The 13989-nt window shown below is 40.7% G+C and overlaps 1 protein-coding gene across 1 annotated transcript in view; it reads right to left on the bottom strand.

The window, feature by feature from the left end:
* The window catches only part of GABA-B-R2 (gamma-aminobutyric acid type B receptor subunit 2), an 853882-nt gene that overhangs the window by 32458 nt on the left and 807435 nt on the right, over positions 1 to 13989 (bottom strand). Inside the window, exons 13-14 of the mRNA XM_067139049.2 lie at positions 12793 to 12898; positions 128 to 230 (exon numbers count right to left, since the gene is read on the bottom strand). Coding sequence (XP_066995150.2) covers positions 128 to 230; positions 12793 to 12898 — 209 coding nt within the window. The remainder of the gene's footprint in view (positions 1 to 127; positions 231 to 12792; positions 12899 to 13989) is intronic.

Here is a 13989-nt window from a genome sequence, read left to right as displayed (position 1 = left end):
TTTATTTATCCTAAATATGGTTCTGGTACTATATTTTCAGAACTCTCTCTTCGTCATTCTTGCCAGGTTGAGGCATGCTTCATTTACGATCATTTCATATATATGTTTCATGAATCATTTCTATTACCTGGGCCCAGGTGTTTCCACAGTGAGGTTGACATATTCACCATCCTGCGAAGAGTTGAGGGAACAGAGAGAACTCACTTCTGTTGTTTCTGTTCCTGATGGAGCTGAAATAACATAAGAAACAATAATCACAGAAAACAAGTACAATATTCTAATGCACATGATGTGAGTTAATAAACATTAACATGAATAGAACAAGATGACAATAAGAAGAATATTTCAATAACTGCTATGATAAAGCAGTATCATAGCAACCTATGCCAGCAGAGATGATGTTACAAGTAGGAGCTTCAGTGGATTAGAACAGGAAGCACAGAACCCAGCAAATTAAAACTGCGGCAGATCAGAATTCTAATTAGTAAGTTAGATAATGAGTAATTAAAGGGTAACATGGGTCCCAGTTCCAGATTCTGGGCATTTACTTGCACTTCTGCTCTTGTACATGAGCTGCTGCTGCTTAGAAAGCAGACCTGGAGGTAATGAGCACATTTGGTGGGTCTTCTCTTAATTAATTACTGTGTTGCAGACTAGGAACTAATCAAAACATTGTACTAAAATTTTTCTTGCTAATTATTTGCAGAATTTAATGTTTCAGAACGAAATTGCAAAATTATTTTTAACTAGTCATAAAATGTGAGGATGATTTCTCTTAATACAGTGATGTTCTATTATCAGTCAGTTCGTGTTTGTCCTCTTTAATGATTTGGTTGAACAGTAATATGAGCCAGCCTGCAGCATCCCACCATTGAGAGCACCACGACTCTGTCATATGTTCATCAAGTCCAGTGGATTTTCCTGGCTTCATTTACTTAAAGAATGTAGATATTGAATGGGCGTGTTTGAGACTGGTAGGTGTGGGAGTTTCTGAGTTGAGATCATTTCAAAGTGGTTTCCCAGCATTCTCTCATTTTACTCCAATCTACCTGCAAATATCATGCTTTGTTGTAGATACCATAAAAGTGATGTATGACTTCTGTTTTGTGCAAAGACTTGATTTGATGAGTTGGTAGACGTCGTGTTGTTCTTCACATGTGTCAAGTTTCTTACAAAGTTCTGTGTACAAAGCAGCCTCTACAATATTCTTCACCTCCATACAGGCAATTTTGTGGATGTTCTATTGAAATAGTGTTTTTCTGTTGAGTTCATAATGTAACTATTTCTTCTTGCTTACTGTATCTTTATTGTCAATGTTCCTAAGCCATGTTTCTTTGTCATTCTGGTGTTGTTTTAAGAAGAGCATGTGCTACATCATGAGTAGCCTCTTTCACTTTCATCCAGCTTTCCCAGCCTGTGGTAAAATGGGTTGTGCTATGACATCATCCTCCTCCTCAACTTGGAGGTACTACTATTTGGCTTTCGCTGGTTGTGTTCAGTTTTTAGTAGCTTGATGCACAACTTGATGACAATGTGTTGGATGCAACTGTTTCATAAGATATGACTTTTGTGTCAGCAGATTCTTCTAGTTTCAATGTCTGATGAGGGTGAAGTCAATCTGTGTGTTGCCTTCATGTCACTGTAGTTGGTAATTCATTGTGAACTGTACTTTTTGAACCACATGTTAATGATGACCAGATTGTATGTGTCAGTGTAGCTGAGTATTCACTAACCATTATCATTCTTCTCTCATATCCATATCCACTGTAGGCTGCATGATATTCCTCCATGTAGTGACAATTACATCTGAATGGTCCACCTTTTCAATACCGTACCTTTATTATGTAATGATTACATTATATTTGTTTAGATCGTGGGACTAGTTTCGGCCTTGACTGGCCATCATTAGCCATACGACAAATTTGACAAAAACATCTAATAATACTAAAATAAATGTACGTACATACACAAAGTGACATTAAAAGGCATTTGCAGGCTGAACTGAAATGGGCATTATACAAAACCAACAACAGGAATGCAGACATCTTACACAATGCCAAATCTGTAAACAAATTCAACAGTTTTTCAATATCAGGCAGATACAGACTTCATTGCAATAGTTGTGACTCATTATATGTTGGACAGACTGGAAGGAGTTTTAATATAAGATACTTGGAACATGTCAACGCCCTGAAATATAACAGGTTTTCAGCTGTGGGACACCATATAGGTGATTCTGATCATAAATTCACAGACACTAAACAGGATACGAAAATTCTTAAAATCATTAGCAAAGGACCCTTGCTTAACATTGCGGAAAGCTGTTTTGTACAGTTAGATCAGTATTTCAGTCCAAACTATATTCTTAATGACATTTCAGAAAAGTCAAATATTTTATATGACCTAATTCCTATTGTCAGAAATAACAAATCAAAAACTGAAATTCACTCTTTCTCAACACTTTTAGCATCCCTTCTCAGCAGCCACCTGCCTTCCCCCACCCGTCAACCCCACCTTAGTTCCCCTTCTTCTCTCCCCTCTACTTTCCCTTCCTTCTCCTATTTCATGTTCCCCTCCCAGCCTTTACGATCCAGCTTTACCTCAATTCTGTTAGTGTAAGGCACACAGCAGCATGGTTGGCCATGCACCAAATGCTATAACTGAAGGCGAGCCTCATATGACCTATATTTCTTTTCAAAGTCCTTTCTCTCCTCCTAAATCGCTAAAATTTGGCTATTATTTCTCTAAGTTCACTTCATGAACGCCATCTGTGTTGAACTGCGAAAGTTGCTTTTCTTTACCATTTGTAAGAATGGACCATTCACAACCTTATGAAAGCAAAACTCATGTTCCAACCACTAAGACACATTCTTGTTGTTTCATCATTTGACGACTTTCAAAAAGAAGAACCATTTAATACATTTGAGACTTAGGATTACCCAATTTCTAAGGATTGTTTTATCCTTAAGCACTAAGAAACAAATTTGTAACATCATATACAATACATGTATCCAAGGACTCTTTGATCTCATACAGAAAATAATTCCTATTTCAATTTTATTTTATACTTAAGTGTTTGTATAATGTCCATTACAGTTGACCTGTGGATGCCTTTTAATGTAATTTAGTGTATGAATGTACATTTATTTTAGTACAGTATCATTGGATGTTTTTGTCAAATTTGTCTTATGGCTGATGATGGCCAGTCAAGGCCGAAACTAGTCCCACTATCACAACAAATGTAATGTAATCATTACAAAACAAAGGTATTGAAAAGGTGGACCATTCAGATATAATGGTTACTATTGTGATCACAATTCAATATGGGTCAAACATGAAGTTTATAACTTACGATTCCTCCCTATGTCTATGAATTAACTTATATCACTGGCAAACATGAGAAAATCTTCTGCAGGCACTTTAATGGGTTTTCTCATCAAGTGTTGCCCAGAAGGTCTCCTTGGCTATTATAGGTACACCTGTAAGCAGCACGAAGTTGCTAAAGGGAGGATTTTTCTTCAGTCTGTGACATAAATGACAATGTCTTTTTGATATGGCAATACATATCATTCTGTGTTTAATAAAATAATTATTTCATTTCATAAGCCAATTTATTTTGGTTACAAATTCTTGAGCTAGAACTCTAACGTACTGCGACAAAATTAAAAAAAAAAAATCTTGTCACTTTTTCTTCCTTCCCAAACTGTAGACCAGGGCCTCTCAGGGTGCATGCTCGTGGTGCATGCACTGTGCACGGTGCAAAAGACAACTTTGCTTGGTTGACCAGAGTGCAGACCCCCCATTCCTCAATTTGGAGCAATAGCGCTTATTCTCTCTCTCCTTATGCCTGTTTTGCTCGTTCCCCCTGTCTCCCTCTTCCCCACTTGCTCCGTAATGCTCCAAATCCGACCTGAGTTGAGCCAAGCTTAGCCGAGTAGCCCAGAGACGAAGCGTTGGTCCGAAGCGAGGCGAGCCGAGCAGCACCGATGCACAGTGCACGGAGCTCTTGCGCCTCGATCTGCACGCATGAGATTTTGGGTGTTTGAGAGGCCCTGCTGTAGACAGATAACTAGGGCTAATGAATTTCAACCTTAGTGATGACATATACACAGATGTGACTACAAATAACACGCTTTATCTCCCCTTCCTAGAAGAGGTTGTCTGGCTTACTGCTGGTTGTGTTTTAGCAGTGATCTGGTCGCTAATGTATTATCATTGGACGATAGTGAATGTTTGAAATATGGGAAAGGAAGCTACAGGTATGAAACTTCATATTAATTTTGTTGAAATATAACATTTTCATAATTATTGTATGCCAATGACTTGTGTCATGTGAATGGTGCATGAAATTCTAATTACAATATTTACATAGTGGTATAAAAACATATCTGAACATTCCTCCCTGCGTTCTTGTACCATAATGTATAGGAATTCATGAATATTAAGGCTAATGTCTCAGTATGTGCCAATTTCTTGCATATTTCTTAGGAAAGTAACTTTTCTGCAGTGGTGCGAGCTCCAACTCAACCCGTAATAATTCATCGCAAGCTGTGTGAAGTGTTGTGAGACAAGAAATGGAGATGAAACGAGCTAGTAGATTATGTGTTATCTAAGATGAACATTGAGGACAGCTCTTCACTTGTTTTATGATGCCTTAAATTGACAGTGAGTGCATTCAAATACAAATTTTAAGAGTGATGGAAACAAAGTTATAGAATGAAAGACAGGTTTTTAAAGAAAAATCCCAATTGGCTAGCAAAAGATTTACATATTTCTGAAGAAGTGCATAAATTTGCACTATCTAATCTTCAAACAGATAGTTTGGTTCCATCCACTTCTAGAGTTGGAAGGCCTAAAAAAACTCTTTGAAGATAGTGGATTGAGAACTAAATGGGGAAGGTTAGATACTTTAATTAAAGAACGATCACAACAAAAATTATCTGCTTCTCTCGGTGATGCAAGCTCTCCGCCACATATGCCTTGGTCACGTATCATCTTGAAGAAGCACAACGTCTCTTACTCTGCACTTTGTCAATCTTCCTTTTGGGCTCTGGACTTCACGTAGCTCCTGAGATCGAGAAGATACTCCTTCTTCCATCTCTTCAGGAAGTCCACACGTAGCTTTTGTCTGAGTCTCACTTCCCTTCTGAGGTCTTTAAGGATACTGGGCTCTGGAGCAGTGGGAAACGTCATCAGTTCTTCACCATTAAAAAAAATGGCTTGGTGTCAGTGTCTCGGTGCCATCTTGAATAATAGGTCGAGAGTTTAGGGCGGCTTCTATTTCCACCAGTAAGGTTGTAAGTGTCTCTTCATCAACGTGCAACCATCCCAACACTTTCCTCAGGCACCGTTCGGTTGTTCCGACCATCCTTTCCCACCACCCTCCCCACCAAGCCGCTCGTGGAGCAATGAACTTCCAGGAGATCTGAAAGTAAGCGAAGTGCTGGCTCGTGAGTGGACTAGTGAACAGTTGGGTGCAAATGGCCAGTTCCTTATTAGCTGCCTGGGACGTCTTCGTGTTGTCAGAGTAGATAGTATGTGTTACTCCTCTTCTACCACAGAACCATCTAAACACCATTAGAAGCTTCTCTGTGCTCATGTCTGATGCTAGTTGAAAGTGCAGAACTCTTGTTGTAGTAAACGTGAAGAGGACGATGTAAGATTTCTGTGGCCGGCTTCCTACCTTGGTATAAAGTTGGCTGGCGAAATCAACACCCGTGGCGGCGAATGGTTCTGTGAGCTGCACACGAGCAGCTGGCAAAGGAGCTTCTATTTCATGTCCTCGGTCGTTCTTGGCAATTTTGCATTGTAAACATCTGTGAATGACCTTGATTGACTGTCTTGCCTTGAGAACCCAAAGTTCCTTATCTAGCTCTGATAATACTATCCTATCTTCCAAATGATGTAGGCATATATGGGTCTGTTTTATCAGCAGTTTCACAAATGAATGGGAACCATTGAGAAGGAGAGGGTGGTTCTCCTCCTGAGTCAATTCTGCATACCGGAGGCGTCCTCCTAGTCGTATGAGGCCATCCTGTAGGAAGGGATTGAAGCGTCCAATTTTAAATCTTCCTGGGAGTTCTCTTTGGTCATTCACTGCGTTGTACTTGGTGGTAAAGCTCTTTTGCTGGGACATTTGGACCCAACACAGTCTTGCAGCTTTCAATTCGTGTGCGGTCAGATGGCCGGTGAGTTTCTCCGAGTGTCTTGCATTATGGATGAAACGTAAAATCCACGCCATCATGTGTAACACCTTCCAGTAAGAACTGTATTTTGAGGTGCTGATGGGAGGTTGCCAGGTACTCATCGTTAGCACCTGCTGGTCTTTCTTTCAGATTTCTGGAAGTGAATCCTCTGGGAAAACGTTGGGAGGCCAAATACCTGCATGTTCGATGAGCCATGGTGGTCCCTGCCATCACATCATGGAAGACTGTATTTCTTGCGGTGATATTCCACGTGACACGAGATCTGCTGGGTTACTACTCATGGGACAATGACGCCACTGAGCTGGAGTCAGATATTCTTGAATTTCCGTGACACGGTTGCAGACAAACGTCTTCCAGCGATTGGGGTCACTGCGTATCCAACCCAGTGCTACCATAGAGTCGCTCCACATCGTTGCATTTTTGATGTCATATCCAGTTGACTTAGAGAAATATTTTAATAAGTGTAAACCCATCAAGGCAGCCAGTAGCTCCAGTCTTGGCAGCATCACTTTCTTTACTGGTGACACTCTGTTTTTACTGCATGGCAGACGAACCATAATATTGTCGTTGAGTTGGGTTCTCACATACAACACAGCTCCGTAAGCCCTCTTGGATGCGTGGCAGAAAATATGAACCTGAGAAGCCTCTTGTGTTCGACATTCCTAGCCAACGAGGGACCGTTATGACTGACAAGTGAGATAGGCTTGAAATCCAAATTTGCCACCTTGCTGTGAAGACTGAGGGAAGAATATCATCCCATTTTATGCCCCTACACCACGTGTCCTGGGGAGCAAGGGCTGATGATACGCAATACACAGACTCTCTCAGCCAAATGTCAAACCCAACCTTCTCGCCATGCTCCCTGTTATCACAGATTGGTTAAATGGCGACCGAGTACCAGTGGTATAACCGAAGTATACCTTGTTAAGAAGAGGAGAGGAAATGCTCTTTCTTCAGTATATACACCAACATCCATGTAAGGGCCAGTGCCTTGGCCTTACGGTGGCAGCCCCACCAAGGCACTCGGAGTTTATGGGCCAATAACTCGTAAGCTCTTAAATAAACCTATTAAAGAAACAGAGATGAGAAATAGCCAGACGGACAAAAAGCTGACGACCTTTAGCACGAAACAGGTAACGCAGGAAAAACCTGGGGAGAACTACGTCGGATGGCCCGCAGCAGAGTCCGCTGGCAAAAATTCATCAAAGCCCTATGCTCCTGAAGGAGCCACAGGAAATATGTCAAGAAACCACGTGTCCTGGAAAAAGGATTTTTCCCATGACGGATACTGCAGAGAGGAAGCCAAGAAGATCGTAAAATCTGGACATAGTGTGAAGCACCTGTCTCTTTGTAGCGGGTTCGTCTTGTAGCCTGTCAGTGACGTTGCGATGGTCGAAGAGCAGTGAGTCAGATTCGGTGTCCCAACTGACGCCCAGAACTGTGGTTTCCTGTTTGATTTCCTGCCCTTCTGCCTTCCATGTATCTTTGAGTGACACAGAGTTTATAGCCCACTTTGCCAATGGTAGGTGTATCTGCCGCAACAGTGCTGTCATCTCGTAGTACAAGGTTATAGCCTCATTGTTGTCTTCGGAACTCGCGGTGAAGGCGTCCATAAATGTACTCTTGTTAAGTAGTTCCGCGGCCGTGGGTAATTTATCACTGAACATGATAGCCAGTTCACATAGGGTACCAGAAAGGAGAAAGGGACTTCATGTGAGACCAAATGGTAAACGAATGAATCTGTACATGATTATGTCATCTGTTGTACACCAAGTTCCCTTTTCATCCTTCTCGGCATGAAACCAGAAGAACCTGGTTAAGTTCCTGTCACTCTTGTCCAAGGACAATTGCAAAAATGCTTGAGTACTGCCCCTGATGATCGCCCGCTGAAGCATCCGAAAACGGATCAGTGTCAACAGTATTTCAGGCAAGAGATTAGCCCTGACTCCAGAAAATCATTGAGGGATGGTGAATCCTTCTTGTAGGATTAAGCGTCAAAGACAATCCTCCATTTGGTTGTTCCATGTCTCTCTTTCTTCACTGCGTGATGAGGAAGGTAGATGATGTCGTCTGTAGTGTCCTGAGTGTTGATCAACTCAACGTGCCCTCTCTCAATGTAGTCTATCATTAGAGAGTGGTACATTTCGCGGAACTCGGAACTGCCATTAAGTTTTCGTTGAAGTGTTTTGAAACGCTTTTCTACATTGCAGCGGTTTGAAGACGGGCATGCGTCTTCCTTTCTAATCAAATAAACCACACTCCATCCGTCTTCTGTTCGGTACATGTCACGAAAATCTTGTAGAGTGGTAGCGTCCTTCCTTGTTAGTGAATGCTCCTGCTGTTCCTTAATTCCCAAGGTCTCCAGGTCTCAGAAGCGGTGAATTTCATGGTCCAATGCTGTAGATTTATCGTTGAAGTGCACGTGACTCACAGCGACATGGTTTACAGTGATACCAGATTTTTTGCCACTTAAAACCCAACCGAATATCAAAGGAAGGAGCACTACAGAACTTGAAAGGCGAATCAGTTCATCATCTTTCATCACCTTCCAATATTGATCTCCACCTATTAGGATTTCAATAGGATGGTCATGTCCGTCATCATTGGGATCTGCAAGCTGCAGCTTTCTAATTCGCGGTAAGGACTGGACATCATGTGGGACATCTGGATGTGGTGAGTACGTGTTCTCGCTTTCAAATGCTGAGAGGTTTACTGTAGCGTTTGTCCAAACTCCACTAATGCTGAACTGTATGAGATGATGATTTCTGGATGTAGAATGAGTTGATTCAAACCCTGTAACGGTTATAGCCTTGTGTCCCATGATGCGTAGCTTTAATTGACTTACCAGTTCCATGCTGATGAAGCTGGATTGGCTTCCTGCGTCGAATAGGCAACGTGTATGTTTCTTCTAGTTGCTTTTATGTCGCACCGACACAGATAGGTCTCATGGCGACGATGGGACAGGGAAGGGCTAGGAGTGGGAAGGAAGCGGCCGTGGCCTTAATTAAGGTACAGCCCCAGCATTTGCCTGGTGTGAAAATGGGAAACCACGGAAAACATTTTCAGGGCTGCCGACAGTGGGGTTCGAACCTACTATCTCCCGAATACTGGATACTGGCCGCACTTAAGCGACTGCAGCTATCGAGCTTGGTATATGTTTCTTCAACCCAGTCGGGCCCGTGATCCAAATACTGGCAGTCTAGAGATGTGTGAAGTGAGGTAATTCTACGTCAATTTTTCCCACTGAAACTTCCTGTTCTTTGTTGCAGATTGACTCATGATGGGATTTTTTGCATTTTGAGCAAGCTACTTTGCTTCTTTTGCTGCAACCTTTTGTATTGTGCCCTCGCTTGAGGAAAGATCTTCACTGGGGTAATCACATAAATGGGATTGTAAATAAAGGGTACCGATCTCTGCACATGGTTATGAGGGTGTTTAGGGGTTGTAGTAAGGATGTAAAGGAGAGTGCATATAAGTCTCTGGTAAGACCCCAACTAGAGTATGGTTCCAGTGTATGGGACCCTCACCAGGATTACCTGATTCAAGAACTGGAAAAAATCCAAAGAAAAGCAGCTCGATTTGTTCTGGGTGATTTCCGACAAAAGAGTAGCGTTACAAAAATGTTGCAATGTTTGGGTTGGGAAGAATTGAGAGAAAGAAGATGAGCTGCTCGACTAAGTGGTATGTTCCGAGCTGTCAGCGGAGAGATGGCGTGGAATGACATTAGTAGACGAATAGGTTTGAATGGCGTCTATAAAAGTAGGAAAGATCACAATATGAAGATAAAGTTGGAATTCAAGAGGACAAACTGGGGCAAATATTCATTTATAGGAAGGGGAGTTAGGGATTGGAATAACTTACCAAGGGAGAAGTTCAATAAATTTCCAATTTCTTTGAAATCATTTCGGAAAAGGCTAGGAAAGCAACAGATAGGGAATCTGCCACCTGGGCGACTGCCCTAAATGCAGATCAGTATTGATTGATTGACACAAGAAGCATCGATTAGCAGCTCGTAACTTATCAATGTGTTCCTCAATGTTGGACACCTTGGAACAGTCTTGTGCCCAGTGGACTCGTGACTCGCAGAATACGCAGAATGCTGATTGTCCCTTCTTCGTTCTTCTGTCCGTTGCCTTCGATTTTGAATTCACATGAAGCGTAGCAGCTGTGGGTGCGAATGTGTCTGAAAAGGTACAGTCTCCTCTAATTTTGTAGGAGGTCATGGCACCTTCCACCTCGTCATTCAAGAATTCCATAAGTTTTGTTATATGACTGTCTGTGATAATTTCTCTCTTAGAATATATGATCCACTAGTGGACGATATCCTCCGGAAATGTACATAATATTTTGAGAGCTAGCATCTGTCTGTAGTCGTCAACCTTTTCCCCTAATGCTCGTCATGCCTGTATGCGTCTGTTACACTCAATGTAATTGCTATTTAATGCATCGGGAGAAGCGTGTGATATCAGTTTCAGGGCTTTGAGATAATCCAGATGAGCCTGGATTATACGGTTCTTGTCTGCGTATCATGAAACTAGAATCCATTTTGTCTCCTCGTATGTGTCGCCAGTTATCGGTATTCCGTCAACCAAAACCTTAGGTTCATCCTCTAGGTACCCGCGGAGGAAGACATGTTTGTCGATACTAGAGATTGAAGGGTTGCTGCCTACTGATGACTGGAACTGCTCCCAAAAGCGGGACCACTTCTCTACGTCTCCAGAAAATGGCTCTTATCTGATGACAGGGAGTTTCACGGTATGTGTAAAGGGTTGCTGTGTTGGTACTGCTGGAGTGACTGGAGTGAGGTGCAAACTGGCGACCGATGAGGAAAGTCTCTCTTCGATCGCACATTTTGCTTCAAGAATTGCTCCCTGGGCTGTGTCAATGTACTCTTCAAACTTAGTGGCATCAGTTTTGTATTCTTCGTCGGATAAAATGTTGTGAATAGCAGAGTCCGGGTGATGAGATTATCTAGTGTATCTTCAAGTCTTATGCTACTGTATTCGTAATCAATTACTGTGTCCACAGTAGCCTCGTTAACTGTAGTGCTAAGTTTAGTTAGCAGTGCCCTGAAGTTGTCCTTTTCCTTTTCAAATTCCTCAGTTGTAAATCAGGCTTGTCTTCTGTCATGGTGTACTGGTCAGCTGGAATATTTTAAGCAGTAAAGAAAAGTGGTGGCTGGCTGTAATTCCTTTCACTACCTGCTCGCTAGAAGAAGAGGGTAGTTGTCGTGAGAGGGATGAAGCAACAGTGAAGGCTAGCAGCAGTAGTATGCTCAGTAGCCGTCAGATGAAGATCATTGACTGAAATTACAGTACAGTGAATAGGTGACAGATGGTGCTAAATCTGTAACGTTCGTCTTGTAGTCGTCTTAGGCGCTAGTGTCTGATGGAAATCAGTATGCTTGTTAGAATATCTCACTGCTACTAGATATCACTGGCATCATGCTTTTGTTAATATAAATGTTTTGTCTTGTTGTGATGCATTACCTTTAAGCAATAGCGATTTTTCTATTATATTTGCAATCATGCATTATTTCCAATTAATCTGTAAATTATATGTCCCAAATATAAGCCCATGCGACTTAGCTCTGTGGTGACGTGCTCATGGTGTCTGGAGTGGCTGGTTACACAATCGTCATTTTCAACACTTCCCTTGCTACGAGGTCGTCCAAATTCCTGGAGGTTGTCGTCTGTCTTCTCGTACAACCGCATCATGTATTGTAACAGTCACTCCCGGGTTTCGGCACCAAAATATTAGGGGACAAAACATGACACACCAAGCACACTTTCAATACATTTATTTCGTTATTCACTCAACACTCAATACATACAATCGATACATATATGTCTGTACATGAATAGTTCTTAAACTCCCTGGTAGATGGCAGGGCACTGTCTATTTACAATCCTCAACAAGCTCCTAGTGCATGTCCTCTCACTGTACTCCAGCTAGCATTAATAGACTAGTTTATTTCAATGAGGTGAGTCTGTTATCAAATGTGATCTCTCCAGTGAGACTGTTGAGAGATTCCAAAGCATGTTGTACCACCATTTTTATTAACTTATTTATGAAAGAATATGAATCCTGATTTCTTCATCAGTATGTAATGTAATAATAATAATAATAATAATAATAATAATAATAATAATAATAATAATAATAATAATAATAATAATAATGTTATTGGCTTTACGTCCCACTAATTACTTTTACGGTCTCTGGAGACGCCAAGGTGCCGGAATTTAGTTCTGCAGGAGTTCTTTTACGTGCAAGTAAATCTACCGACACAAGGCTGTCGTATTTGAGCACCTTCAAATACCACCGGACTGAGCCAGGATCGAACCTGCCAAGTTGGGGTTAGAAGGCCAGTGCCTTAACCGTCTGAGCCACTCAGCCCGGCGGGTATGTAATGTACTCTCTATAAATCAGCTTCACAGAATGAAAAGACATTTTATTTTATAGGAGGTAGGAATCTGCTTTCCAAAACACAAACATTTTAAGCATTTCATAGGTTGAATTAAATAATTTGGTACATTAAATGCAACTTCCATATTTAAAAAAAATACATAATTTTTACCGGTACCTTCTCTCTTAAGTAGGGCATCATGCCTTGGAACAGCTAGACGATCCATGCCAAAATCTGAATCTAAAATATCTCGACCTTCATCTCCAAGGCGTCGCACTAGCGTCTGTAAAAAATATTAGAAATATTAGAAACTACTTTATAATACATATGTAATAAAAAGTATTTTAAAATAAACTGACGATCAATTGATCAGAGTAACAATAATGACATATAATTTACATTACTGTCATTAAGTTGTGCAAATTGTTATTCTTGTATAAAGTTTATTTATAAGTTATGAGGCCATTCTATCAAGCAAGTATTAGAACAGCACTATACAGCATTGATTTTTGCTTTACAAATGTGCACGCATATATAATATCCTGGAATTGGATAACAAAACCATTTTTATTTTAGTTTTAATAATATAACAGACAATTAAGGTACTTTTCACAAATAATACTTTCTTACTCTGATGTATAAGACAAGCTGCAAAATATTATTAACTTCTTGAAAGCGATCATATCATTCTGAAAAGTTCAGGCAAGCAAGATTGTCTCCATTCAGTACCTCATTCCATATTTATTAAAGACTAATTTAGATAATGGTTTAATGTTCTAAGAATATATATGTAGAAGTTCAAAGAGATTTTTTAAATCAATCCATCATCACTGATTTGCAATTAAGGCTTTCGCCCAGGTGGCAGATTCCTTATCATTTGTTTACCTAGGCTTTTCTTCAATGATTTCCAAGAATTTGCAATTTATCAAACATTTCCCTTGATCATTTTTTCCAATCTCTAATACCTCTTCCTATAAATATTTGTCTTAATTTGTCCATTTGAATTCCAACTTTATCTTCATATTATGATCTTTCCTACCTTTAAAAGCTCCATTCAAGCTTATTCATCTACTAATATCATTCAACATCATCTCTTCACTGTCAGCTCAGAACATACCACTTAGTTGAGCAGCTCATCTCCCTACTCTCAAGTCTTTCCAGCCCAAAGTTTGCAATGTTTTCAAAACACTCCTCTGTACAAAAATGAGCATGCAGTCATAAGAATTTAGGGCTATGAAAATGAAGCAACAATCCAGAAAGGAGTGAGACAGGGCTGCAGTTTGTCTCCTCTCCTTTTCGATGTTTCTTTTTCTACATTGGCTTTACGTTGCACCGACACAGATAAGTTTCATGGTGACGATGGGATAGGAAAGG

This window comes from Anabrus simplex, chromosome 2 (genome assembly GCF_040414725.1).
Source record: "Anabrus simplex isolate iqAnaSimp1 chromosome 2, ASM4041472v1, whole genome shotgun sequence".
NCBI lineage: Eukaryota > Metazoa > Arthropoda > Insecta > Orthoptera > Tettigoniidae > Anabrus > Anabrus simplex.
Note: the sequence above shows the minus strand (reverse complement) of the source record. Positions and strands in the feature narration are given on the sequence as shown.